Source organism: Falco naumanni, chromosome 3, assembly GCF_017639655.2.
Source record: "Falco naumanni isolate bFalNau1 chromosome 3, bFalNau1.pat, whole genome shotgun sequence".
NCBI classification, from domain to species: Eukaryota; Metazoa; Chordata; class Aves; order Falconiformes; family Falconidae; genus Falco; species Falco naumanni.
Genome location: NC_054056.1, coordinates 28,646,455 through 28,667,628, shown reverse-complemented (window position 1 = coordinate 28,667,628; position 21,174 = coordinate 28,646,455). Strand labels below are relative to the sequence as shown.

General features: G+C 39.3%; 1 protein-coding gene and 1 long non-coding RNA gene across 9 annotated transcripts in view; one reads left to right on the top strand and one right to left on the bottom strand.

Moving 5' to 3' along the window:
• Window positions 1-12,575, top strand: part of CDYL (chromodomain Y like) — a 110,480-nt gene extending 97,905 nt beyond the window's left edge. For all 4 annotated transcript variants that reach the window (XM_040586319.1, XM_040586318.1, XM_040586317.1 and 1 more), the window contains 5 exons: window positions 345-601; window positions 1,213-1,385; window positions 4,739-4,949; window positions 9,511-9,654; window positions 10,685-12,575. In XM_040586319.1, coding sequence (XP_040442253.1) covers window positions 359-601; window positions 1,213-1,385; window positions 4,739-4,949; window positions 9,511-9,654; window positions 10,685-10,843 — 930 coding nt within the window. In that variant the 5' untranslated portion in view covers window positions 345-358 and the 3' untranslated portion in view covers window positions 10,844-12,575. The remainder of the gene's footprint in view (window positions 1-344; window positions 602-1,212; window positions 1,386-4,738; window positions 4,950-9,510; window positions 9,655-10,684) is intronic.
• Window positions 4,956-20,913, bottom strand: LOC121084623. Of its 5 annotated transcripts, none has more exons than XR_005826816.1 (4): window positions 15,823-18,732; window positions 14,950-15,621; window positions 14,719-14,845; window positions 4,956-7,203 (listed from the first exon to the last, which is right to left on the bottom strand). It is a non-coding gene; the product is annotated as an uncharacterized LOC121084623 (long non-coding RNA). The 5 variants fall into 5 exon arrangements; XR_005826819.1 differs by having other exon boundaries at window positions 14,719-15,350; window positions 15,530-15,621; XR_005826818.1 differs by lacking the exon at window positions 15,823-18,732 and adding an exon at window positions 20,719-20,913 and having other exon boundaries at window positions 14,719-15,621.
• Between the last annotated feature and the right edge of the window lie 261 nt (window positions 20,914-21,174).

Here is a 21,174-nt window from a genome sequence, read left to right as displayed (position 1 = left end):
TGTAAAAAGGAGAAAGCAGAGCGTTAACCTACTGAAGTGCATTGGTATTAGGAATGTTAAATAAACCTTTCCCTCCTTCTAAAAATGAGTATGTGGTCTATTAAGCTTGTTTAACATGTGTTGTCTTCCAACTGTAAAATGAATTGTTGGACACCTTTGTCACTTCGGTTTTGCTCTGTGCACAGTGTCTATTTCTGTAGCATTACAGTAACTTCCAGGGGGCTGAGTTTCATATTTACTGTGTTCTCAATATGACTAGCATGTTTTCATGCTAATACGGATTTTTAAACTGCTGAGCTAATAAAATGTAATTAATAGAATGCTATTGTTTAAACCCTTTCCAGGTACATCCACCTTTATGGAAGCATTAGCAGCCAATGGTACAACCAACATACAGACATCTGTAACAGGAGTGACAGCCAGCAAACGAAGGTTTATTGATGACAGGAGAGATCAACCTTTTGATAAAAGGCTACGTTTCAGTGTGAGACAAACGGAGAGTGCGTACCGGTACAGAGACATTGTTGTCAGAAAACAAGATGGATTCACACACATTTTGCTATCAACAAAATCATCTGAAAATAATTCACTAAATCCAGAGGTCAGAACAATTCTGATTTTGGGGGGGAAGTGTGCTGGGGGAGTTCTAAATCCTTGCCTTAATTATGACTCACGTATGCACAGAAGTACACACAGGAAGATTCAGGTTGTTGCTTGCAAGATGTTACACATACAACAGACTTTAAGTGTAATTCCGCTGAGTTTAAGAACTACGTTATCTGAACATGCAGATATTCTGTCTTTTATGAGATGTGGTGATTTACATACTGCAACTTGAAACAAGCTTTAGCCTGAATTACTCTTCTTTTTTTCTGAACTGGTTGCATATGCCATCTGCTGTCCGAATTACAGAAATGCTGAATGAGTGTTTTAGTTACAGATAAAATCTAATAGATCTTTTCTTAATGATTTCATTATCTTAGTCTAATTACATTTTTTGAAATGCAAAGCTTCTAATACTTTTTTTAACTTTCTTATTTTTGGATAATGAAAAACCGTTTAACTTTTCCAGTATGATGGTTGAGTGGATCCTAAGTAAAAATTAAAGATGTTGAAGATCTGGGGGAAGGGAGGGGGAGGGGAAGGAGGAGAACAGTATATTACTTTTTAATGATAGAATACAAAGATCCTAATGAATTTTTGATTTTTCAGGTAATGAAGGAAGTCCAAAGTGCACTGAACACAGCAGCTGCAGATGACAGTAAACTTGTGCTTTTCAGTGCAGTTGGTAGCATTTTCTGCTGTGGTCTTGATTTTATTTATTTTATACGACGTTTAACAGATGATAGAAAAAAGGAAAGCACTAAGATGGCAGAAGCTATTAGGTATGTAAGATTATCTCCAGTCATCTGAGTGGGTATTCTTCATACTGTAGTCTGCCTTGGTTTATCTTATTTCAAAAGCCTGTAATTCAACAAGATCTAAGACATTTACCTGTTACGTGATATAGCGTGCAACACTTCTTTTATACTCCCTGTCCCTTTTTATTTGGGTTGTCATTTCACACATCATTCACTATTTTTACTACTAAAATTTAACTGTGAAAATTGGTGGTATAGTAATACTTCTCCACTTGAAACTAATTGTTGAAGACTTAAACAACCATAGGGTTTCAGGAAACATCTCACAAATGCAAGGTGTGCATCGCATGAGTTAACTTCACGTAGTACATTCGGAGCAGTGGAACGATGGATATTTTAAAGGAGTAGATTAATAGTAGTGAACATCATCCCAATGCTAGGTACCAAACCTAACATTTAAACAAAATGAGCGGAACTACTACGTACTAAAAGAATATATATGGAAAAACGTATGGATCTTAGAGACATGTTTTAACAGTACAAACAAGTAGCTTATCTTTTGAACATCAGTTTTGAGGACCTGCGGTCTTGGATTATCTCTTATATGCTTCCAGAGTATCTATATTCCTTCAGAGACCTATGTTCTGTTGTCATTATCAATATTAATGTCCCTAAAAAAGACCTTGTAACGTGAAAAGCCTGTTTCATTGGAGGCACAGTTGGCTCATAGAGATGATAATAGTTCTTTTTTTCAAAGGAAATTTTTCAATCATTCCATGTAAAAGTTGCTCATGCAGTGACTTCAGATGCAGCCGGGGACAGAGGTTCTTAACGCCAAGCTTCTGTCACTAGCTTAATTCAGGCCCTTCCAGAAGCCTGATTTGTCACCTACTATTCATTGTTAATAAAATGGATAAAGATAACTTAAAACACCTACATATCCTGTCTTCAAATATAATAATGGTATATTTCATATATATGCTGGAGATGGTCCTCTCTGGAATATTGATATGATTAAAATTATCTTTAGTCTCTGAGTGGGATGTCTGTATGACAGCTTGAATAAGATGGTTCCAGAAATGTTTTTGCATTCATCAATTTTGGCTCACTAGAATGAGCTAAGAAGCAGCATGAAAACCTTTAGCGATGGATGCAATATAGTAAAAATGTCCTGTTTTGCAGAAATACAAAAACCTGTAGTGCAGATAAAGAGCAAACTTTAAAACTACCACTAAATCCCTCTTTTTTTTTTAAGATTTTGATGAAAATCCCATGTTTCAGCATCTAATACTGAAAAAATGAAATGAAAAATCATCTGTCATTCAGAGCAAAGGAGTGCTTTACAAGTGCTGACAACTGTGTGTTGTACATTGTATTCTAATCACAATTTGTCATGAACTTGAAGTAAATATGGACAACTTCTTAATTATGTGTGGTAGCTATTAACTGACAAATGTCAGCACCTCAGCTTTGAGGTTTTAGAAGTCTCTGTTTGGTCTAATGCATGTGTACATGTACGTATGTACAAACATATGCTTACTTTTTCCTGAAGGCGTTTACTTTTTGAGAACAGAGAAGCACTTAAGCATCCATGCTCTGTGAGTACTGGAATGAATTGTGATTTTTGTGTTGATTAATGAGGATGGGAATATGCTTTTGTAAGTTAATAGGCTAGCACCGGTAGCATTATGACCAACCAAGAGAGGGAAGGTGAAGGCGGGGAAGTCTTACAGATGTGTGTGATACTCTACTATTTATGGCTTGTTCATAATTTTAAAAGGCAAATTTATTTATTGAGAAGCGCTGTCTCCTAGAAATATTCATTAATGCTTTGCTCATCTTCACTTATATCTCTATACCTTCACTTAAAAAAATGTAGATGGATACCTTATACCAGTGCCATACATAACCACAGTGAAGACCAAGCAGGGCTATAACCGTGGTTTTGGTGCCCAGAGGTGAGGTTTGACTGCAGCCTCCTCTAAGAGGGGGCTGTGAGGCATGTGCGTATACCACAAGTGCCATATCAGCTGCTGCTTGTAGGAGGGGTGTTAATTCCACACCTGCCCAGTTATTGTGCTTTGCTGAGCTGGGAGAAATACTAGGCTTTTGCAGAATCAAAGCATGATTGAGGTTGGAAGGGACCTTTGGAGGTCATCTTGTTCAACCTGCCCCTGCTCAAGCAGGGTCACACAGCGGGTTGCCCATGTCCAGGCAGGGGGTTTTAATATCTCCAAGGATGGGGATTCTACAACCTTGCGGGCTGCCTGGTCAGTCACCCTGACAGTAAGAAAGTGTTTCCTGATGTTCAGAGGAGACCTCCTGTGTTCCAGTTTGTGCCCATTGCCCCTGGTCCTGTCACTGGGCACCACTGAAAAGAGCCTGCCTCCATCCTCTTTGCATTCTTCTTTCAGGTATTTATACACATTGATGAGATCCCCCCAAGCCTGCTCTTCTCCAGGCTGAACAGTCTTTCAGCCTTTCCTCACGAGAGATGCTCCAGTCCCTTAGTCATCTTGGTGGCCCTTTACTAGACTCTCTTCAGTAGCTCCACATCTCTCTTTCACTGGGCTGGACACCAGTGCTGAGCAGAGGGGAAGAATCACCTCCCACAACCTGCTGCTAACAACGCTCCTCCTAATGCAGCCCAGGGTACTGTAAGCCTTCTGTGCCACAGGGGCATGTTGCTGGGTCAAGTTCAACTTGATGTCCACCAGGACCCCTAGGTCCTTTTCTGCCAAGCTGCTTTCCAGCTGTTTGGTTTCCAGCATATATTTGGTGCCTGGGGTTTTTCTTCCCCAGATACAGGACTTTGCACTTCCCCTTGTTGAACTTCATGAGGTTCCTCTCAGCCCGTTTCTCCAGCCTGTCGAGGTCCCTCTGGATGGCACCATGCCTCTCTAGTGTATCAGCCCAGGTTTGTATCATTGGCAAACTTGCTGAGGGTACACTCTGCCCCATCATCCAGATCATGGATGAAGTTATTGAACAAACAGTACTGGATCCAGCACTGACCCCTTGGGGTGCAACACTGATTGCTGGCCTCGAACTAGACTTCATGCCACTGATCAGCACGCTCTGGGCCAGCCATTCAGACGTTCTTCAGTCCACCTTGCTGTCTGCTCATCCAGCTTATACATCAACAGCTTGACTCTCAGGGTCTTATGGAGGGAGGCAGTGCTGAAAGCTTCACTCTGAAGACTAGTTAGACAATATCCACTGCTCTCCCCTCTCCCACCAAAGCTAACCACCTCATCGTGGAGGGTGATCAGGTTGGGTTTGAAAGTGATGTTACTGTGGAGATTAATTATTACTGAGTTTTCAAGGGCTGGTGTATTTTACTCATGTAGTGAGTGCATGTTTCTGTTTCTCTTCAGGAATTTTGTGAATACTTTTATTCAGTTTAAGAAGCCTATCATTGTAGCAGTAAATGGCCCAGCCATTGGACTTGGAGCATCTATATTGCCTCTGTGTGATGTGGTTTGGGCTAACGAGAAGGCTTGGTTTCAGACACCATACACTACTTTTGGACAAAGTCCAGATGGATGTTCATCCCTTACATTCCCTCGGATAATGGGCCTGGCTTCTGTAAGTAGCTTGAAGGGTAGGGGCTGACAGCTTCACAATGCACTTGTGATAATCCATAGTGATTTTAAGACTTTTTACCTTTGCTGTGTTGTCTTTTTTTATTTTTTTTTTCTTTCTCTCATGAAAAACTTTCATGAGAAACAAGTATTTATAGTTTCTCTGCTCCATGCTGTTACAAACTAGCCCCCACCTGCATGCACAGAACAGAAAGCAGGCATGGGACGTAATCCTGCGTCACGAGCACCCTTAGCCCTGTGACAGTGGCAGAAGGGTTGTGTCCTGCATACCAGGACACACCTTCCCAGCTGATGCCTTATGAGGACCAGCCACACCAGTGTCTTGCATTCAGCACAGAACGGGCTGGTCTGCACTCAGTGTTGTTACATAGCAGAGCGCTGTGTCACCAGCTATTAGCAGTCTCATGCTAGTATGCAAAGCAAGTCAGCTTGCATGCACTTGTTCTCAAGAAGTCGTGTCGCACTTCCTTGCTTGGTAGTTCTCTGTTGATGTTTAATGCTAGCGTGCTATGCAAGAAATACTCAACCCAGACAACCTTTGTGAAGGATTTGGGTTTTTTTGTCTTGCACTCAATTTACAAGATGGGGGGGAGGGGGAAATAACGCTTTGCATTGTTGCTGAAAACATACTACATGTTAGTTAGTACCCCTTTTCTTGCTTTCCAGTCAGATGAAAGAAGCAAATGTAACAAAACGCTATTTTAAAATATCTTACCTACATTATTTTCATGTTTCTTACTATTTTTTTATGCTGTATTCTTTGAAAACTGACCTACGTCCCACTCCAATTTAAACAGTAACAGTATAAAACAAGTGCTTGTACCTACACCTTTTTTTTTCTAAATTACTGTTTATTATAAAAGTCAGTTTTTCCCTGTAAGTATTTATCAATGTAAAAATACAGACTTTGATATATTAAAAACATCAGTTTGAACAGATCTAATGACTAATTGTGTGATGTCTGGATTTAAGTTATTAGAAGAGAACAGAAAAGGTAACTGAAATAGATTAATAATTATAAGAGTATCTTTAATATCTTAGCATGTTTCAAACTACTGATTGTTCCTTTCCCTTTTTATTTGGCCATCCATCCATTCATCCATCCATTCCATCCATCCCCGTCCTTTAGAGACTTGTGGTTGTTACTTTTACTTTCTTTAGATGTACAAAAAAAATCCAAGAAGCTCTTCCCTAGTAAACTCTTTTCATGTGTGTGAATGCTTTTGGTTTAAAATATAAAGATTTAAATTGAAAGCTTCTAGTGATAACAATTCCAGAATCTTCAGTGCAAAAGGGGAGGGGGGGAAAGGCCACTGTTTGCATACTATCTTCAACCCTCTGCAGTGTAGCAATGTCAGTGCTGTATGGGACAAAGTTGGACTTTAATCAGCAGATTTCATTAATTATGTTCAGAATCCATACTGAAAATTGTGATCAAATAGTGTGCTTTCTATCTATAAAAGGGAGATAGAAGTCAGCAGAAAGAAGAGATGGTATGAATGATATGAGAAGTGTTCGGGGGGGGGGAAATACACAAACGAAGGAATGGAGGCCTCTGAATGCATCCTAAAATTTGCTGCAAGTGTATTAGCTTGGCAATATTAGTCCCACATTTAACTCTTGTCAGATTCGGTGCATTCTTTTTATAATCAGCAGTTATGTAAAAATCTTCAGTCGCAAGATTGTTGGAAATATCTTCCCTACCAGGTCAGTCTTGGCTGGTGAGCAGGTCTGTCATGGACGGAGGTTTTTTCCACAGACCGCATTCGACAGAGGTTGTTGTTACAGGAAAGCTGAAGCCCAGACCTTAGGATTCAAAACTGATACTGTATTGGGAATACCAAGAATTTTGGGAGGATTCTTAAACCTGGCTTTTGAGTTTTGAAAATAATCTAGAATAGAGATGAAGGCAGCATCTGTTTGGGGAGATACGTTATTGCGCGTCTGCTGTGGAATTCTTCGTCTGGCTTTCTGGTCTTGGATGCAAAGCACAGGAGCTGCATGATCAGGCTTCACGTGCTGGGTTTCCCTGTCAGCCTCCCGCACGCTTGGCAGTATTTCTTATGCCCTTGTGTCAGTGATGAGGAATACACGATCCCATCGTGCCTGTAGTCCACATGACAGCCAGGGTGTCGGGCTGCCTCCTGATCGTAGTGCACGAGAGCTGAGATGCTCCATAAAGGTCTCCTGTAAGCCTCAAAGCACTCGCTGTAAGAGAGGGGCTGTAGGATGTTCCTCTGTGAAAGGAGTAAGACAGAATGAGTAGAAAATGTAGGTTGTTAATGAGAGTCTTGTATTAATGAAATATTTTTGTCTTCATTTCTGTTGCTGTATTGTATTTCTTGGAAAGTAACCACCAAGTGTGTTAACTTTCACAGCAGATACAAGTTGTGATTGATTATAGGATTAAAACTTACTTAGCAGTGTACTCCAGCATATATTGTGTATAGATCAAAAGTGAAGGTGCCAGAGCAAAACATTTTCCTTCAAAACTTGTCAACAGAGCACTAATGGGAGTGCTCATTTTATGTGAGGTTTTCTGCTAATGCAGTGTTACAGCTGGCAGAAATAAGATAACTGCACCATTATCGTTCGTGGTTTTTCACATTCAGGAGAACTCAAGAGTTGCTACTGAGTTTTAGAAAAAGATTATTAAGGTTTTCTAGCATTTGTTTTCACCCTTGCTACCAAAGATACATGTGAAGAATATGTAGACCTGACCAGCTGACTTAAAGTTCTGACTTTTCTAACTCCCAATTAGATTGACTTCACATTTTTGATCTTTGATATAAATGTTAAGTATCTTTTAAAATTATTTTTGGAAGAATTTTTCCTTAGGAAAATGACTCCTTGTTTTAGACATACTTGTGTATATCACTGATCTTTTTCGCTAGTGTTTCAGGTTAGTATTACTCACGTATAACCTGGAAAATCAGGAGGGTAGTTGTGATAGTTAATCGACCTTGTATATTTGATTTTTGCTTTCACAGAAGGTAGAACTATAGGGGTATATAATTTGTACCTCTAGTGTGAGGCTTTCTTTTTTTTTAACTAAAATATGTGAAACACAACTTCCCATATTAACTTAGGAGAGATGTACTGCTGATAAATTTTATGTAAAAGATCCTAGGAAGCCTCTTTTCATTTTTATTTTAACACGTTGGGAGTCAGCAACTAAACTGCCATAGAACCCAGGCTTTTTATTTCATTTCAAAAGGGCGAGTAATAGACTTCTGAGAGTTCAGATTTCTTCCTGTGTGAAATGGCAATACTAGAACAGTACCTACAGTAATTGGGTAACTTGAAGTTGCTATAATAATTACCAAGAATTCCAGTATTAGAAAAAATGAAGAAACGCAGAATTTTGTCCTCAGAAATTCTATATGTGTCAGGTTTGGGTGTTTTATAAGAGCTTTACTTCCCCTATTTCGAGAGTCCAGCAATGGCTTTGCCATATTTTCAATGTAAATTAGTCATTAAGAAACAGTAAAAAGTTTTGGGTTTTTTTTTGAGGTTGATGTCACTGCAGACAAAAAGTTTGACTCTGTAAGAAACTTCACTACAGGTAGAATTAAAGCATAAGTAGTTGTGGGATGAAGCTTTAATGGGGAAGCTGATAAATAGTGGTGTGTGTTAATTACAGATTAAAAAGATTTACAGAACTAGAGATCTCCTTATTGTATAGAATGTAGTACTGTTCTGTACCTTTAAGCTATGTACAAGATCCTTTAAATACTGGTGTTTCTTTTTAATAAGACTGCTAAATCAGCTTTTGAAAGATTTTGGCAGTTCAGTATTGAACCCCTGAATAAGATGGGAATGGTTTTATGAATTTAATCAGAAATTGGAACATGTCCTGCTCCAAAACCGGTGGGTTTTGGAGGTCAAATTCTAAGATGATCCAGCTATTTTATATGTTGCATCATAAATGAAATACTGCTGAAGACTTTTGAGAAGTGCTGAAAATAAACCATATATTTAGATTTCAAACATTTTCAGTACTAAAAAACATTTTTAGTTGTAAAATATTTAACTGTTCCTTTCTATGAAAACTGAAGTTCCCAGATCTACTACCAAAACTGGATTATCTTTATAACTTACAGATAAAGTAGATTTTTAGCAAAGATTTCAGTGCTGCAACTAATGTAATTATAAATGGCAAGCTGATGTATTCGTTGCTGTTTTACAGATCTGCCAGGCTTTATAACGTATTACCACATATACAGTTAACGAGTCAGTAATACTGCAAGAAAGCTAGAGCTAATGAACATTCATGAATGGGAGATGACAAAAGACTTTTTTCATGTTTAACCCTTAATCATAGACCTCTGTATTTTTATAACTACTGACATGTAGTATAGTCAACACCACTGACCAGCTATCTGTAGGCAAGTATTTTTCTTTAATTAAAAGTTGGAAGAGCTATAATAAATAAAACTATTTCAAATAGTGCAGGCATTTTCCTTATTTGTTTTGAACATTTTTCCTTTAATGAGTTTTGTCTCATTACATTTCATACCAGAAGTAACTTTTTATCCCTTCAGGCCAATGAAATGTTGTTCAGTGGAAGGAAGTTGACTGCGCAGGAGGCTTGTGCCAAAGGACTCGTGTCTCAAGTGTTTTGGCCAGGAACATTCACACAAGAAGTAATGGTTCGAATTAAGGAACTTGTCACATGTAATTCAGTTGTAAGTTTCCTTCATTTTCTTACAAAACGTTTTTATGATTAGATTAGTTCTTATTATTCTACATCATTATGTCCTAAACAAAGACCGTTTTCATGAAATAAGGACCACATTTTAGTATAGCAATGTCTTTTAACACATTCTTATGCAACTTTTTGTTTCTGGGGTTTTGAGGATGTTTTTTAAGTTTGCATCTGACTCTTCTTTATCATATGCCGTAGCACATTGTGGTTAAGAACATTAAAACAGCATTGGACTCTGCAGTATGTTTTGGTTTTAACATAGTTGTGTAAGTCCAACTTACTGTAATCAACAGTGTAAACAGTTGCCCTAAGAACTGCACAGAAACAAATCTTGAGTTATAGTTTAATGTCTTGAGTTGCAATTTAAATTACCAAGGAAATAAATGCAGTCTTTGACATTATGTTGAACTTAGTTTTATGAGTAAAGCCTAGTGCATTCATGGCTGTGTGCACTACTGGCAGTTGCACAAGATAGCTGAAACTACCAGTGTTCAGTGCTTTCTTATGAGAAGAGATGCAGCAGAAATTAACTGTTCTGTACGTCAGAAATTTTGGACTTTGAAACAGATTAATAGTTTTCTAAATGGAAAAGCAAACGAGATTTTTCAGTCTGTTTTAAATGCTCAAGAATTTCAAGGTCATTAGAGCAGTTCTGGATAACAGTGTTATGATTAGCCTTCACCAAAATGGAGTTGGAGGTTTCTCTAGGGTTTCTCTAGTTATCAGTAAAAAAAAAACAACATATGTACACACACAGAGAGTTATGATTTAGATTTTTTTATTATTTCCACATTTTTATGCAGTTGTAAATTGTGCTGGTATAGCATAAAGGAAATCCTGTGTGAAACTATGAGAAATACTCTTGAGAAACATTTCCTAGGGGCATAGTATGTCCATGAATTGATAAGTTTAAAAGTTCATGACCAACTTCAGGATTCATCCATATAAACCTGTAAGTACACATGTTGCTCAGTTCTCATAATACTAAGCCAACTCCATTTTTGGCCTAGGTACTTGAAGAATCCAAAGCTTTAGTACGTAATATCATGAAGGTGGACTTGGAACAAGCAAATGAAAAGGAGTGTGAAGTTTTGAAGAAAATCTGGGGCTCAGCACAAGGGATGGACTCAATGTTAAAATATCTGCAGAAGAAGATTGATGAGTTCTGATGAGATGCCCGTTGACACTGGAATTGTATTTCTTTGGACATCAGGGCAAGCAAAATATGCCCATCTTAGGAAAACCTATATAAACTAACCCCTTGCTCAGCTTGGGAACAGGAGTGGACACCCCCCCCACCTTTCATTGTCAAGGGGTTTAAAAGTACTGTATCACTTAAATTTGAACAAAACTCCTTTCTCCCCGATTGTTACATATAGATATATATACACACACTTGTGTGTATGTGTGTGCATATATATGTCTCTTTTTTTATATATATATATATATATAAAAGGTAGTATGTGTGTGAGAGTGTGTATGTAGACACACACACACAAGCTAAAAAAAAAAAAGATAGAGTGCACTACCAAACATCTCTTTAAAGGCTCTAGTTTTTGTTATCTTTGGCTAGTACTGTATCAAATAGAGAATGGATTAAAAAGTGAATGGTGTTGCATTATTTTCTGTGGCAGGGAAGTCTGGAATCATGTTTTTCTTTTTCATTAGAATACAGAATTGAAACGGGTATTAGCCAGCCCTTACTTTCACTGCCCAATGAGTCAGCTAAGATACAAGGCACTGTCTCAGAAGAAGGTTGAAATACCTCAATTAATGGAACATTCTAAAATTTTTGGGAATTAAACCCTAAGCTTAAATCACACGTATCCCCAAAAAGAGAGTGTGCTCAGGATTAATGCTAAGAAAACACTCTGTCCTTTTTTGGGGGGAGGTATAGAGGGGTGGGAGGAAGGGGGCAGGAATATGTTTAATTCTTACCCAGATAGCATGAAGAAACCACTGTCTCTTGGGAAAGGGGAATAAGGGGAAGTGGGAGGGAAAAGCAAGGGGGAAGGGAAAAAAAAAGAAAGAAAAAAAAAAAAAGCTTGTTTTGCAGTATTAGTGAATCACTGAATATCTTATGTATGAATATCCTAAGTTATAAGTTAGTTTTAGTGGGTTTTTTAAAAGTCTCTCTGGGTTTGGTTGGTTTTTTTTGTTTTGTTTTGTTTTTTTGGTTCTTTTTTAAATAACTACATAAGTGCTTCTGTTGCTGGGTGAGAATACTACTTTATATACAGTTTGGGTTTTGTTTTCGGTTCTTTTTTTTTTTTTTTCCTATTTGCTGGTTTAATTGATGTATTACACCAAAAATGCATTTTATGTTCATAGATTTTAGGTTCACTTAGAATATATTATTTAATAAGTTAAAAATCTTTTGGCACACTATTAAGTAAAAAAAAAAAAAACTCCTTTTAAAAAAAAAAACTACCTTATATTAGATGTTTAATGTTCTTTGTCTATGCTTTTTTATTATTTTAAATATACACTATATACAGTATGGTGTAAGAGTGCCCTGTGTAAATAGACCTATTTTGCATTCCTTTCAGGAGTGGTTATTGATTCCTGACCGCAGATACCTATTATTACTTGGGTATCTGTGCTTGCAATCTTAATGAATGTATTATGAAGAATGAAAAAGAAATCAAACCTTATTTTTGTACAGTTTTGAAGTTTTTACTTGGAACTGACCCACCTCCCCTTCCCAGTGGAGAGCTGTACAGTGTGTAAATCTGCCTTTACCTTGGATTGGTACAGTATTTTTGCATCTGTGGGACCTACTTCTTTGTTCTAGTAGTTTGAACTATATATAAACTGTACAATCTGTAAAGTTTTTATAGAATAAATATTCAGCTGTGAAAACTGGTTAAATAAAACTAATATTTCTTAACACATTTTAAATGTGATTCTCTCATATAATTGTCTTTTTCAAAGATACTTCTGATTTAAGGGTTGCTAAAACAAATCTTTCAAATTAAAGACTTCAAGATTTTATTTTGTTAAACTTCTATAAGCTCTTAATTTCCATTAAATGAAAAGTTGAAAATCAGTTTATTGCTGTAAACTGTGTAGAAGTTTTCTCTTAGAGGAGGTTGATGGGAGAAGATGACATAGGAAGTCATTCTACTCTTCATTATTTTGTTACAGTTCAAAAAAAAAAATCAAGTAATTATTTCTTTGGAATCTCTTAAAAATGGTCATTTTTCCTACAGTGCTGTGGTAAAGTGAAAATTCCTTAGTTGAATTCGATTTTATTGAAGGCAGAAGGAAAGATACCTTACCTACAGTTCTGTAATGGGAAACCTTTTGGAGTTCAACTCAAATTTATATAAAAGGTCCCTTTTCTGGCCTCTGTAAGAAGTATTTGGGCATAGATTGCATCTGTTTCAGCTAGAGGATTATTTATGCTTTCTTTAAACATGAAAGAACTTCACTGTAACAGAAGACTGGGTCTAGAGATAGAGATTAGAATTAAATCAGTTGAAGGTGCAGGCAATTCAACTGAAAAAATTCTACTTGCTTCATTTTTTGTGTTGCTATCTGTCAGGCTGTTGTGCTGCTGCTGACAGTTTGCATGTGAAGATGTAAGTTGGTGACCATGTAAATTCCTTTCAGTGGAAAAAGTCCTTAGTTCAGGCAAATTCACATACACTATCAGAGTCACTGTGCAATTGCCCAACCTTTATATTAAAAGCAGTAACTTACACTTTTAACAAATTATGTTCTTATGAATAAGTAATGTAGACGTTTTGCCTACATACTGGACTAGAGAGATCCTGTTTCTGGAGGAAATACTGCCCTGTTCTTTTCAGGATTGGTCACTAAGTATCCTTTGATGGGTGTGACAGTTACAGTTAAGTCTAGTTTAGTCTTTGCAAAACCACAATAGAACAAAGCCAGAAAAGTTAGCAAGCAAGAAGGCCTGACAGATCATAAAAAATGACTTAGGACATTTTTTAAATGAGTGTTTTCCAGGCTTTTCTTCACAGAAGACATAGGTCTTTGTCCAGCCTGGTTCATTGCTGATGCTTGGATTGTCCTACATAAATTTGTAGTACTGCATAGATAAACTAACGTGAAGCATCAGCTTTAGCTTCTGATGACTGACTGCAGCTGTAGCCACAGGGGTTTGACTGGGCTCAAGGAGAAGCCTGGGGAGGCTGCAGAAGCCACCATCACTTCTAAAGCACCTGGTTTGGAGTCCCAGCCTCACAGAAGCAATTGATTCTAGTAGTGATGTATGAACAACTTGTACTAGGGGAATTCTGGAGCATCGTGAATTGTTGGGTTCAAGTGAATGTAAGAACATAGAAACGGTATCTTTCTGAAGATATAGAGAGTTTCTGGTATGGTTGGGATTTTTTGTTTGTTTGGGGTTTTTTTCCCAGCAAGGGAGAAATTTTCCTCATTTTTTTCCTCCTTCAGGCTTGAAGGCAAATCACAACATCTGTTTGGGTGTCAGAAGTCTAGTCAGGGGCTAGTAGAATTAGTAATAAGGGTATTGGAACATAAAATCCAGCTGGCTTAGCCTTCTTAGTCCTGACCCCTAAGTCTCCTATCAAGACTTAGTCTTGATTGCATCACTGTACTACACAATCTGCTTAATTATTTACAGAGCATAGAGACACACTGTAAGGCAACTGTCAGTGTTGGTGCCCAAAACTTAAAGGAGCACAGGAGCCTTGATAGTGCAGTGTAGGAATCTGACATTCTAATTCTCTTCCCGAAATAGGTAACATCTCAGGCACTAGCAAACAGCAAACTGACCAGCACTGGCCACTGGACTGCACTGAGGCCATAGAGTATGCCTTCCCCACAAAAGTTCCATCACATTGAAGTTTATTTTTGGAAGTAAATAAAAGAACTTTTCTCCTGGTCAAGAAACAGGACCACAGAGCCACGGGTTGAATGTACTTGTGTACACTCGACCACACTTTCTGCTGATATGTTAGTTTGAGTGAATAAAGCACAGCAAGGTCTTAGCACTGGGAGAGCCAACCTACAACAAAAGGTATTTTGAGGTAATCTGAAGATCTGAACTCACCTACAGGTCTTTTCCTTGTTCAAGCTTCCTAATTTGCATGAATCCAGGATGTGAAGCAGTTTCCTTCAGTGAGTCCTTCACTGGATTGCTGACATTGCTAAAAGACACTGCTCCATGCACCATTATACTGAAAACAAGGTTCAGGGGAATTAAGTAATCTTTTTAGGTGAGATTAAAGTCATACTGAGCTGTAAACTGCTTAACTTTACACTGATACTTTTCATACTTTACCCAAACAGTGGATAAAACAAGACTGCAGGCATCTAAGGAACTGGGCAGCAAACAAACCATTTCTGGCCGAGTGGACAGGAGAGACTTTCTTCAATAGAGCCTGTACTCTCCCTGGGTTTGCTGGTGGAAGTTGAGGCACTTAACGTTCATCTGGAACATGACAAGTATGCTGCTGAAGAGAGTAGGAAGGAGGAGATACCTCAACTCAATTACAGTTTGCATTATGATTCTCCATCCTAAAGGAACTGTCAGCAGCTGTCAACACACAGGCAGTCTCACAAGGCTGTAGCAGAGGCTGGGTTGGCAACCTTAAGTCACACAGCTTGGGAACTCAGTTATACTGAAGATGGCACACAGGTGAATTTTTCTTTCCAAGGGAAGAAGTACCAGGAGGAGAGGCACTGTATAGCACACAATCATCATGGTCCAGTCCTGTACAGTCACTCTGATTTCTCTAGAAAATACTTTGCTCACAAGTCTGCATTTTTTTTCCTACTTGCGAGGGACATGATTGGCAAGTCATGCACCAGACTTACTAACAAACAAAATCCAAAATACAATTACCTCGTGAGGTACTCACAGGATGGAGAGTGGTTTGATATGCAAAGATTTTGAAGTGCAATACAAAACGAGATGATGGTGACTGAGTTCTTTTGGTCCTCCTCATCCATCCTGCACAAGGAAAAATACAACAAACAAGGGGAATTAGAAGCCACCAAGAAACAGCAGGTAAGAAGTCAAAGGAGCTGCAGGAAGAAAACAAAGAGGACAGAGCCAGGCTTTTCTCAGTGGTGCCAAGTGACAAAACCAGAGGCAATGGGCACAAACAGAAACAGAGGAGTTCCCTCTGAACATCAGGGAACACTTTCTTACTGTCAGGGTGACAGGCACCGGCACAGGTTGCCTAAAGAGGCTGTAGGGACTCCATCCTTGGAGATACTCAAAAAGCTTCTGATCATGGTCCTGGGCAACCAGCTGTAGGTGGCCCTCCTTGAGTAGGGGTGGGTGGGACCAGATGACCTCCAGAGATCCCTTCTAAGCTTTACCACTATGTGTGGAAAAAAAACAACCCAAAACCAACCAACTTGCATTCGTTTTCTAGCTAGCTAGTCATCCATCGAACAACCTCTGTGGCTGGAACTGCAGGCTCATCAGGCTCTGCAATCCTTTATCTTTGAGAAGCCAACATCTTGTGCTGGGTGCTACCAAATCACCCAGAACAGAGAGAAGTACAGATCAACATACATGTTTCAGGTAAGATGGGGATCATCTTTACCCTGTCTGTTAAAAAGCATAAATAATGTTACTTGTTCAAAGAAGAAGAATTTATTTTTTCAAGGATAAACAGGATTGCAATAATCAACCAAAACAAAGCCATGCCTTTTACAGTACCTGAAACTTTGCTTTGGTCTCAGCAGTTCCTTGAAATTTTGCATTTTTTTTCCCCAAGATCTGCCTCAATCAGTCAAGCTGAACAGTAACCCAGCCACCAGTGGTCATACTGAAATGTAACCATATGAGCTACTCAAGATGACTGCACATAGCGTGAGCCTTTGGGTCAAATGTAACACATCTTTACTATGTCCTCTGGATATAACTTATTAAACACACACCACTATAGAGCAACTACATAACTCTGCAGGATGAGAAGTCAACTCATAATGCTGTAATAAACGAGTGTTTCCTAGATGCTGCTTTCCAAGACCCATTCATTATAACCCTTTACTTCCATCTCCAGCAAAAAGTTCTTATTGCTAAACAAAACCTAGAGTATAAACAATCTTCAAAGTCCTGGTTGTCTTCCCTGCCTCCCCCTTACTAATTAATTTTCACTAAATTCACTGTACCATCTGTCTCAGTAAGAAAAGGCACTCACAGAGGCCACCCTCAAAGTCACCCCAGTCATGTGCTGGGTAAACTGGCTGCTGCCAGTAGCAACTTCTGTGAAATGCAGATACTGCTTCTTACAAAAACAACATTTCTGGAATTCATTGAGCTTGTCAGGTTGGACTGGGATCTTAAATCAAACAGTATTATTAAAAAAAAAACCAAACCAACAAACAAACCTAAAACCACCTGCTAAGCCAGGAATAACTGAGACACGCACTTCTACAGAAATCATGCTTGCACTACATGATGTAAAGTAAAATCAACGAACAACAGTTTCCTTTCCATGTTTCAAATGTCAAAAGACAGGCACATCCCCATATTTCTTCCTTTTCTTCTCTCCACCACACCTCCACCTCCATGGGCTTTGTGCTTGGAAAGGGGGTGGTGGGATTTAAGCTGGAAACCTGATAAATCCTGAATTTATGTGCTGGAAGAATTATTTTGAATGCTAAATAACAATTTTAAAAATTAAAACAATGTGAGGCTGAGAGTTTTTAAACTGGATGACCCCTTGAATCAAGGGGATGAAAATAAGAAAGCAAAGGGAAGGCACCTCATCCACTTCTGCTTGTTTCTTAGTAGGCGTCTCAAGACTGATCACATCAAAATAGGAGTCTGCAGACTTAACTTTGTGATCTCAAGAGCTGGGCCGTAACATCCACAGAAGTATTTCTGAAGCCAGCATTATATGGTGTCTAGGAATAAAACTGAAGTTACACTTTCAATTTTTAATGTATCTAAAGGAATTACAATTCATGCTGACAGAAAATTCTATTATGGATAGAAATGACACAAGTCCATGCATCCAAGGGAAGAGAAAGAAAAAAGTCAGGTCTTGACATCAATTTTATTGAAGCAAAATAAACCACAACAGCCAGTCTGATAGAAGAACCAGGGGCAACAACTCCACAATCTTTTGGGCATTTTGGACAATCTATTTCAGCTGGTGAGAACGGATTTATTTTCCCCTAGAATCATAAGCATCTGAACTTCCTGATAATTACTCCGTGGCACAGCAGAACTGTTACCAAATCCTTCAACAGAATCCTAATGTTATAAAGCAGGAAATTTGGGGACCTTACATAACCCAGCTCTGAAGTAGAATAAACGATTAATTATTTAAGATCCCCAATGCTTCTGGAAGGTCCTGGCACATGAAGATAGGCTATTGCACTTAATCCTTAAAAAGATGCAACCCCAAGGCCTACAGTTCATGTTCCCCTCCAGCAGATGCCCCCAGCCTTACTACCAGCCTTTCAGATGAAGGTGACAGCAGTTCTTCACATTCACTCAGTTCTCTTAGGTTCTGCTACAGATTTAGACACGGTGGCTCAGCAAACAGATTTTTCACAGACATCGAACAGTTTAAACATAATTGGTTGTAAACACAGCTTTGAAAAAAAGTGGTAAGCGCACAATACTGCTGTTCATGAAATACCTCAAAACCTGAAAAATACGTGAGGAGCCTACATTATATGTAGGTATAATTTGGTAGCCTACATTATATGTAGGTAAAATATGGTAGCCTACATTAAAATGCCATTCGGTTCCTCCACTACACTTCCTAACAGGGTAGGTCCACCCAATGCTCATGTGGTAAGTTAATGCTTTGGGAGCAACCCTTGCTGAACAAGCGATGTGGCACATCTGCCTCTAGACTGTTCTTGACACAGAAGCATTAAAACCGTAATTTTGCCACTGAACCGGTTATCACCAATTCTCAGCATATCACTTGATTACTGAGCTTTCAAAAGCAAGTAAGCAAGTAATACAGCAGTCCATAATACTAACGTATATCAAATAATTCAACAGATAAGCCATAAAAATCATCTAGAAGTTCCTGAGAGTTTGGTTGGCTGAAAATAAATGTAATATTGCCAGTGTCTAGAAAAAGACATACACAGAGCCTCCGACTTTACATTCAGAGATTTCAGAAATCCTCAGCAGAGTTGTGTACCCCAAGAAGTTGAACCCAGGAAACATCCTGATGGAAAATTTCTGGCCAGCAACCCGCAATAACCTGACACGCAATCATTATTGTCCTGTCTCTACCATTCCTAGTGCTCCTCTAAGTTCATAGTGATGAAGAGCAGCTGTAACCTGGGAAGGGCTCCGGCAGTAACAGCAGGGACCCACAGCAGCTCCCAGAAACGGGTTATCACTGAAGACACAGCAGCAGCCCAGCGTCACAAGGCACAAGCAAGATAACCCCTGGATTTTCTCTCTCTGACCACTGCCTCATCACAAACTAAAACCACTTGCGCAGACGAAGGAGAATCAGAGCATCCCACCCAAAACCTATGCGGAACACACGGAAGAGGCACAGCTGCCCTGCGGGGATGACAGCTGAGATTAAGGGTCTTTTACATCTGTTTTTCCTCTTGTGCACAACAGGAGCTCCGTTCGAGAGCTGCGCAAGGGCATCCATGCGCCGTGCCTGGCCTGCGGCCATACTTGACCCTGCAAATCACCGACGATAAAACAGCAGAGTACGACACGGCGAAGATTACAGACTTGCCCAGTTTCCCCACTACGTCAACACGCTATCACCACCTCGCAGGCTTTCTCGTGAAGGAAGCCGCGATCCCAGCTCACACCAGCAACACGAAACTGCGCCTTCCCGCGTGCTCTGCCTGATAACGAAAGCCATCCAGTCTAGCCAGCGCGGCAGACTGGGAAGAGTTGGAAAGGAGTTATCTAGGAGCCCAACAGAGGCGGTTGCTTATTCTTCCTGGAGACAGCGAGGCCGGAGGCAACAGCGCAGTAAACACCGTGTTACCCGAGCGCCTTCAAACGGTGGGCACTTCACAGCACCTGCAGCTGGGTGCCCAGCACCTGGTGCCCTTCTGCCTTCCCAATTCGTGTTTGTGGAGGGGCCTCGAAATACCCCAGGAGCGTTCGCTGACAAACCGCCAGCAACTGCCACAGGGACGGTGTGGCCATAAATGAGAAACAACGCAGGTGCCAAAGCCTCTCAGCCTTCAAATTAGACATATATTTAGAAATTCTGCATTAAACCATAAAATTTAAAAAAAAAAAAAAAAAAAAAAGTGAACACTGTGGGTCTCCTAGCAGCAAGACCTGGCTTTGTTGGCCCGGGCCAGCAGGGATTTGATCCCAAGGATCGACACTCTTGCTTGTTGCATCTGGAAGGATGTCTGTCACCGAGCTGGAGAGCCTCTGCATCTCTCTGGGAACCCCTGAGGGGAAAATTAGGGTCTCCTCAGAACTGACAGGAAAATTTAAGACTTCCTCAAAGAAGAAAAGAAGCAAGGGAGAAGAAATCCTACAGAAGTGGAACTATTCCTAACAATCATGATAATTGCAGTTTTGTAAGTCAGGCTGGCTAGGTGCCCGGAATGGGTAAACAACCCCAAGCCAGTTTAACTGACAAGCATATTACAGTTTTGCACAGCCCTGGAACAAAGCAAAATGGACCTCCAACTTTTCAAAAATCTTAGCTACAGATTTTCCTCCATCCTCACTTCTTTGTGTAAATTAATAAACCTATGCTCTAAGACAGTGGTAAAGTTTGATATTTCTGACAGTAACCATGAGGTTTTGACACATAGCTGTCAATAAAGGCAAGTGGGAAATAATTTTGCTCAGATCTAAAATTTTAACAAGACCCCTTGTTGAAGATATATTTACATAAACAGCTGATTGTATGCATACAATGTATAACGTGTTTATAACATGTATTAATATTCTACATGGACAATTTGCTGAATTTTACAAGGTTTTGCCCATTTTAAGAGTTTTAACCACGTTTTTTCAGTACTTTTCTTCTTTTTTTTTTAATGTTTTACTAACAAATCACCCAATTATCTTTGTGCATCAAAACAACTTTAGATTCAATTTTATCCCCATCACACTGACCTATCATTGTTCCAGCAGAATTTCTGAATTCAACACTTGTGAATATCAGAAGTGTTCGTGAAACTACAAAACAGGGTCTGCTGGCATGGCTGCAGGAGCTTCACTGTAAAGATTCTTGGTCCAAGGTTATGCATGATGGGGAAACTTCCACAATTGATTCTAGGACCTCTAGAGGTAGATATCAGGCATCCTCCTTGATGTCCCCTGTTGTAAACAAAAAAAAATTTTTTTTTTTCAAACAGTGCAATGATTTTGCACTGTTATTTGATTCTAGGCTTTTCCTGCCTAGAAAGAGTCAATCTGAATAGTATTTATTTTTCTGTAGCAGGAACTATGCATCCCCTGATCAAATCGTATGGAAACACGAAACTATTAAACATGGTGTCCCTCAGGTTTACTGAGAGAAGAGGCAGGAGCCACATGAAACAGGAGCCCCTGAAAGGCTGTGCACTGTAT